General features: G+C 54.8%; 3 protein-coding genes across 8 annotated transcripts; 2 read left to right on the plus strand and 1 right to left on the minus strand.

Annotated features, from left to right (window-relative positions):
* Positions 1-43: 43 nt before the first annotated feature.
* Positions 44-1,908, minus strand: KVP17_004017 (uncharacterized protein; the record flags this gene model as incomplete). 3 transcript variants are annotated; one of them, XM_068521849.1, is made up of 3 exons in its annotated part: positions 44-422; positions 451-1,088; positions 1,117-1,887. In XM_068521849.1, 3 exons carry the CDS (start codon positions 1,885-1,887, stop codon positions 44-46), a joined length of 1,788 nt encoding a protein of 595 aa, XP_068378865.1. The 3 variants fall into 3 exon arrangements, with proteins under 3 accessions (XP_068378865.1, XP_068378864.1, XP_068378866.1); XM_068521850.1 differs by lacking the exon at positions 44-422 and having other exon boundaries at positions 447-1,088; positions 1,117-1,908; XM_068521848.1 differs by lacking the exons at positions 451-1,088; positions 1,117-1,887 and having other exon boundaries at positions 44-421.
* A 40-nt stretch (positions 1,909-1,948) lies between these two features.
* On the plus strand, positions 1,949-5,607 carry KVP17_004019 (uncharacterized protein; the record flags this gene model as incomplete). 3 transcript variants are annotated; one of them, XM_068521853.1, is made up of 3 exons in its annotated part: positions 1,949-2,920; positions 3,009-3,417; positions 3,446-5,607. In XM_068521853.1, 3 exons carry the CDS (start codon positions 1,949-1,951, stop codon positions 5,605-5,607), a joined length of 3,543 nt encoding a protein of 1,180 aa, XP_068378869.1. The 3 variants fall into 3 exon arrangements, with proteins under 3 accessions (XP_068378869.1, XP_068378870.1, XP_068378871.1); XM_068521855.1 differs by lacking the exon at positions 1,949-2,920 and having other exon boundaries at positions 2,955-3,324; positions 3,419-5,607; XM_068521854.1 differs by lacking the exons at positions 3,009-3,417; positions 3,446-5,607 and having other exon boundaries at positions 1,949-2,950.
* A 174-nt stretch (positions 5,608-5,781) lies between these two features.
* KVP17_004018 (uncharacterized protein) lies at positions 5,782-6,382 on the plus strand (the record flags this gene model as incomplete). 2 transcript variants are annotated; one of them, XM_068521852.1, is made up of 3 exons in its annotated part: positions 5,782-6,092; positions 6,119-6,215; positions 6,245-6,382. In XM_068521852.1, 3 exons carry the CDS (start codon positions 5,782-5,784, stop codon positions 6,380-6,382), a joined length of 546 nt encoding a protein of 181 aa, XP_068378868.1. The 2 variants fall into 2 exon arrangements, with proteins under 2 accessions (XP_068378868.1, XP_068378867.1); XM_068521851.1 differs by lacking the exons at positions 6,119-6,215; positions 6,245-6,382 and having other exon boundaries at positions 5,782-6,096.
* Between the last annotated feature and the right edge of the window lie 166 nt (positions 6,383-6,548).

The raw sequence follows: 6,548 nt of genomic DNA on the forward strand, positions 1-6,548 counted from the left end.
GGACACACTGCTGACGATTTTCGACAACATTAAATACGGAATACTATACCTCCTCAACATCTTTGTGATCCGTTGGCGGGACTCGCGCCTCCGTCTTCAGAACGACCCCCTTTGACGTCTCCGAGATTACCTTGTTGCTCGTAATGGGCGGTGGTATCTGCGACTCCAGCTGGCGATAGAAGCCTTCGGCAGCGGGGCAAACATGCAGACCCAGGTCCCGACCAACAGTGAGAGCGACCAGGTGAGCTGCGTGGTGGTTGGCCACTTTTGCCGTGGCCGTCTTCAAACGCAGCAGCGTCTTGCTCCGCAGGTCAGAGGGACTGATGAGTCTGCCCTCGGCGGCCAGTGGTAGGAGGCTTGTGTGCTCCGCAGGTCGATCGATCCAGTCGTTGACCCGAGCACCGAGCGAGTTGTACAGCATGCTGCGTCAAATGGCCGGCGTGTACTCACTGCACCAACTGTGTGGCCACAGTCTTCGCTGTCGGGGCGTAGTCTCCGATACCGGAGTTTCGCACGTACTCTACGTTGCCCTCCTCCTGTCCTGGGAGGAATGACGACAGGATGCAGGGTAGTCGGCAGCAGGCAGCCTCAGCAATGGTACCAGGACCTGCCTTGGTGATCAGGACGCTGGCAGCGTGCATGTAATCCTCGACATTAGACACAAAGCCCAGAGCATGTAAGGTTCCAACTGGCGATATTTTAAAGCTGGAGCACCCAGTCCCATCCGGCCGAGCTAACATTCGCACGAAGGAGTAAATATCCTGCCTCGCAGTCAGGAGACGGTCGCCGTTGTTGAAGAAAAGGTTACCCATAAGGCGGTTTAACCCCGAGCTCTTGTCACCGCGCTTTGCACTGGTGTCATCATCACTCTCTCCATCAGGGTGAGTCTCTTCGACATCCAGATGGCTGCTTGGTTTGCCTCGTTGCGCTTCTGTGTCCACAACCTTGCCTTTCAGGGAAGTTAGCAGCCCCATGGGGATATCGTCGTTGATGTTCTCGATTTGCTTTAGAGCGTGAACGTTCTTGCCGCATATTACAACTACCTGAACGAGTCGACGTTGGAGGAAGAACTCCATCAGCGATGTGAACTGAATTAGGGCACTTGCCACCGCTCACCTCATGCCGTCGATCGAAGTCGTGATAGCACGCGTCCCTCAGCAGGCAACAAGTTTTCGTGCGCCAAGCGTACAGCGTTCGAAGGATTGAGGCGAATATGTCAGCGAGGTCCCCTCCTCCACCTTCACCTCCGCTCATAACCACCACCACGGGGATTCTCGGGTTCAGGTTTAGCCGTTTGCACAAGCTCTCGCGATTATCAACAAAGGGGGCCCAAAAGGCCCTTCTGAGAGGCAGACCCACCACCGATATGTTGTTAGGCGGTATGTCATGCGTCAAGGCGAACTGCTGCGTTGTCTCAGATGCAACGAAGATCCGATTTGCACCACGGGCAAACCATGTTATGTGGCACACTCCAAGGTCTGTAACGACTGTATAGAACGGAGTTACCTTCCGGTGCTTCCATTCATTTATCTCAAGTTCTCGAAGAATTCGCAATGGAACGTGGTTGCACAGGGGGTGAACTGAAATCACCACGTCTGGCTCTTCCTCCAGCAGGTACTCCTTCACGTACTGGTGGTTCATGAGATACAGAGTGTCAGTGAACAGCCTGAGCGCTCTTTTATTTGGTACCGAGTGGTACGTAGCGAACCAGAGCCAAGGGTTGTTCATCATCACCCGGTAACTTGGTACCATTTGATTCACCGGAAAAGATCCATGCTCCGTCCACAGGTCCACGGTCTCAAGGCAAACAGACCCTTCATAGAAAAGCTCGAAAGCATCCTTCAGAGCTTCACTGGAGGCTCTGTGCCCCCCACCAGTATCCGACATCAATAGTAGAATCTTCAACATATCATCCAGTTATTTCCTAATTACCCCAGGCCAATTATGCATGTTCAAGAAACGTGCTGCCCAGAGCCACCGCCGATCGAACCTCGTGGAGACTGCTGAGGACGACAGTCAAGTCGCAGCCGTACGAGACAAGGTCCAGCTGAAAAGGCAGAAGACCTGCACTATCGTAGCGAAGTCCCAGGCTGCCGCAACTGAGGACAGCGACGTTCTACCTCGATATCGTTCCGAAAAGCACATCGTCCACCGAGATCAAAGCAGGGCTACAGCCGCTTTCGACGTTGACACGGAGGTTGGGCTGGATCACAGGTCTATCCTCGAGAGAAATGAGCTTGTTAAACAAAAACTGCTCACAGGTGAGCTGGAAGCTGGTTTCTATCGAGGGGCTGGTGTCGTGGCACCAGTCCTCAAAACAAAGGCCGGCGCCATTGCGGCTGGGAAATACTCTGGACTTTACGGTCCTGTACGGGGATCAACCAGCTTGAGAACGACAATGCGTGTGGACTACAACCCCGAGATCTGCAAAGATTATAAGGAAACCGGCTACTGCGGCTACGGGGATACTTGCATCTTCATTCATGATCGTTCGGACTACAAAAGTGGTTGGCAGATCGAGAAAGAGTGGGCGGCTGCTCAGAAGAAATCTGCCCGACGTCAGGCACAACGCGCTGCTGGAGAGCCCGTTTCGGAGACGTCCGGGTCGTCCAGCGGTGACGACAGCGACGAGGACGAGGACGGGGCACCATTCGCCTGTTTGGCTTGTAAGACTCCATGGACCCGACGCTCGAGGCCTGTGGTTACCCAGTGTGGTCATTACTTTTGCGAAGCCTGCGCACTAGGACGGTTTGCGATAACCTCAAAGTGTGCTGTGTGTAGGCAACTCACAGGGGGGATTTTCAACGTTGCTGAGAATATCCTGTCTAAGCTGCCGGAGGAGACCTCCGACTCAGAGGTGGAGCGTCCTGATGAACAAGTTAAGCAGGATCTCACACAACAAACTGTGGATGCAGCGACTGTAACTTTGTTTGGCGCTGAAGAAACGTGAAATAATGATCAATGACATCAAAGTCTCAGACCTACGCTCACTAGTTCGCGAGCTTCAGCAAGCGGACCGACGGTCAAGGTACTGGAAATTAGAAGCCTTCGTACGCAAAGCGCGACGGCTGGCGAAGGACGACGAATCTCTCTTCCCTTTAGTTCGGTGTCTGCTCCCTCAGTTGGATCGACATCGCACATACGGCTTGAAGGAGGTCTCCCTAGGCAAACTCTACTCCAAAGCTCTAACTCTGGGAAAGGTTGACCATGAACGACTACGCTACTGGAAGAATCCACAGAAAATAGGGGGGTATGGAACTCCAGGCGACCTACCTAGCGTCATCGCAGCAGTCATTCACAAAAAGATACCTCAATCTCAGGCTGGTGCTTTCACGCTCGGCGAGCTGAACTCCTGGCTTGAGGACCTCTCTTCTGCTGGCAAGGAGGCTGTCAGCCTCGTACAGGCCATGTGTTTCAGTGGGTGCTGATTGCGGTGAGCACGCAGACCCTCGGGTTAACTCGGAGGACCACGAATTCATAGGCCGAGTGATTCTCCAAGACATGAAGCTGGGCCTGTCAGTTGCCTCCGTCCTCAGGATGCTGAGCCCCAAGTGTGCTGAGGCCTTCGACACGTCCTTCGATCTGGAGACCGCGGTCAACGCCTACCGCAAGGACGACGAGGTCGAACACGAAACCCACAGCAGGATGCTGAATAAGCCTATAAGGCCCATGCTCGCTAAGCCTCTGATGCCCGAGAGAGCTGAAAGAGACCTATGGAAAGCCGAGGAGCCCGAGGGTTACGTGGTGGAACCCAAGTGGGATGGGGAGCGGATGCTCGTTCACGGAGACTGGCGTGCCTCCCCAATAAAATCTGGAGAGTTGGAGTTTCACATGCGCCTCTTCAGCCGAAGCGGCAACGAGACCACAGAGTTGTACTCGTCGTCTATCAGAGATGCTGTCGAATCGAGCGTGCGAGGACGACAATTCATTCTGGACGGCGAGCTCGTTGCTTGGGACACCGCTGCTTGCAGGCTCCATCCTTTCGGACACAATAAAACGGCGGCCAGGGGTGAAGTGCCAGGAGTCACGTTGAAGCTGTTCGTGTTTGACCTACTGTTTCATTGGGCCGGCGATGAACAACCGCCGTTGTATTTGCAGCGGTACCCACTAAAGCAACGGCGCCAATACCTGGAGAGAGTGCTGGTCGGTGAAGCTATGGCATGGGACCAGGTGGGAGGCTACAACCCGGGAGAGAGAGTGGTCTGCTTGACACCTCAACTCCCCGTAGAGTCTGGATGTGGGTTGACAGCACTCCTGAATGCTTGCATTGCTCGCAAAGAGGAGGGTCTCGTCATCAAGGCCGTCGATAGCAAGTACCGTACAGGCTCCCGGTCGGCCGGATGGTTCAAGCTGAAGCCCCCCACTGGCTGTTTGCCCGACACGCTAGACCTGTTGGTCGTCGGTGCCTTCCTATCTGAGGGCCGGCGTCGGCACACCAGCCGTCTTTCTCTCATAGATCACTGCAGCCACTTCCTGCTGGCTTGCAAATCTCCCGACTGCTACGTGTCCTTCGCTACTGTAGGCACAGGCTACACCACCTCAGAGTTGGACGCTCTACGCGATATATTGAGGAGCAATGTCCGTACATTGGATGGGGGATACCCATCGTGGTTAGATAGGGGTCCGGAATTCTCGCAGGTGGCTGAAAAGCCAGATCTGGTGGCCGTATCCCCGGAGTCGGCAGTGGTCATGGAGGTGGTGGCGGCTGAAATCGTTCCCAGCACCAAGTATGGTGCAAGCTTCACGCTTCGCTTCCCCCGTTGCGTCCCTCACGGTGTTCGACAGGATAAGACCCCTGATGAGGTGTTGTCCCTTGAGGACCTCAAAGCTCTTCAGAAGTCGACAATGGACGACAGACCCTGGATGTCGGACGACGATGAACAGCTGGTGAGCTTTAAACGCCAGAAGCAAGCGGCCTCCGCCACGACAATAAGGGTCCTGCAGGCCCACACCCGACAACCCAACCAGTCCGCTGAGACATCGCCACGGCACGAGCACCACCCGTTCCTTGACCGGGAATTCTGGGTCTCAGGTCCACACAAACGGGAGAACGAAGACTTGATAGAGTCTGTCGGTGGGCTGTTAAGCCAGAACTACAGACGTGGACTCACTCAGTTCGTTGTGTCGGACAAGCCTGGCTTGAAGGTGAAGGCGGCGAGCAAGAGATACGATCTGGTGGTCTACTCGGGTCTGTGGTTACGTGAGTGCGTGAGATCCGGTTCCGTGTTGGCTCCGTCTCCCCTACTGGTCTCTATTTGCCCCCCAGACATTCAGGCCACATGGAAAAGAACCTTCGACATGTACGGATTGCCTAAGCAAGTCAGTCCTGAGCTTCTAAAGGTGGCGATGAGCGTCTCCACCCCACAGTGCATTGAAGGTTGGGAGACACTCAGCAGCGCGGTCGACGTGGTGGCGCCACTGGTGGTGCGCGACGGACAATTCCACCTAGCTCCCCGAGAGAAAATTCTACCTTGGGCTGCTGCGGTTCCCTTCCTTCGAAAAGGGCTACGACTAGCGAAGTCGCCGCCACCGCTAGACGTTCATGGGTCCGCCTGGACGCTAGCAGTCAGAGAATCTTCCGTGTGGCGCGTTGTTTCGTCCGTGTAAAACTCGATTAAATGGCACAGTACGGAAAACGAGAGTACTGGGACCAACGGTTTGTCGCGTGAGACACCTATGCCGACACCATCAGCGACCCCGACCCTTTTGATTGGTACGTGGCCTGGTCTGGCTTGAAGCGCATTCTAGGAGATCACATCAAAACCTCTGACCGGATTTTGCATGTGGGTTGTGGGACCTCCAGTGAGGGTTGAAGGTGATGTGCACGTAGAATTGGCTGAAGATCTGTTCCACGACGGATACCACCACGTCTCGAATCTTGATGCCAGTCAGCAGGCCATTGACCTGATGAAGGCGCGCACCTCCAAGCTGGGGCTCAAATGGAAAGTGGGAAATGCCTCCAACATGAGTGTATTTTCCTCAGCTTCGTTCGACATCATCTTTGACAAGGCCACGCTGGACTCTGTGCTGTGTGGGGACGAATCGACCAAGGAGGCCATCGGCATGCTCACCGAATGTTCACGTTTGCTGAAGTGAGTCAGCATACCTGCGTACACAGAACCGGTGGACGTTTCATCTGCATTTCCTTTGCTAAGCCCGTGTACAGAATGTGCTACCTCGACCGAATCGAGCTATCGTGGAGTATTGACGTGCTTGTGAGTGCCCGGGCCAGGTGAAACGGCAGACGCTACCCAAACCGAATCTGGCGGAAGCTGTGGGAGGCGTTCTCGAGGCGGAGGTACCGAATTGCTACTACGTTTATGTCTGCACAAAGCGGAAAGCAGAAGTGTTGCCCCAATTCGTCGAGGACACGCCAAGCTAGGCATAGATACGCTTGAAGGCTTCAAGATCGTCACGCGAGAGTTTCGTTTGGTAACCCAAAAGAAGTCGCACCCAACGGTTTTGCTTCGCTTTAGTCCAGTATTCCACGCTGGGAATTAGCGGATGCGGCGGGCTCTCATCAGAGGGCGGGGGTTGAAGTTCTAGGG

This window comes from the organism of the source record quoted next (genome assembly GCF_019968985.1).
Source record: "MAG: Porospora cf. gigantea B chromosome Unknown PgB_NODE_1301_length_6548_cov_119.282, whole genome shotgun sequence".
Lineage (NCBI taxonomy): Eukaryota > Apicomplexa > Conoidasida > Eugregarinorida > Porosporidae > Porospora > Porospora cf. gigantea B.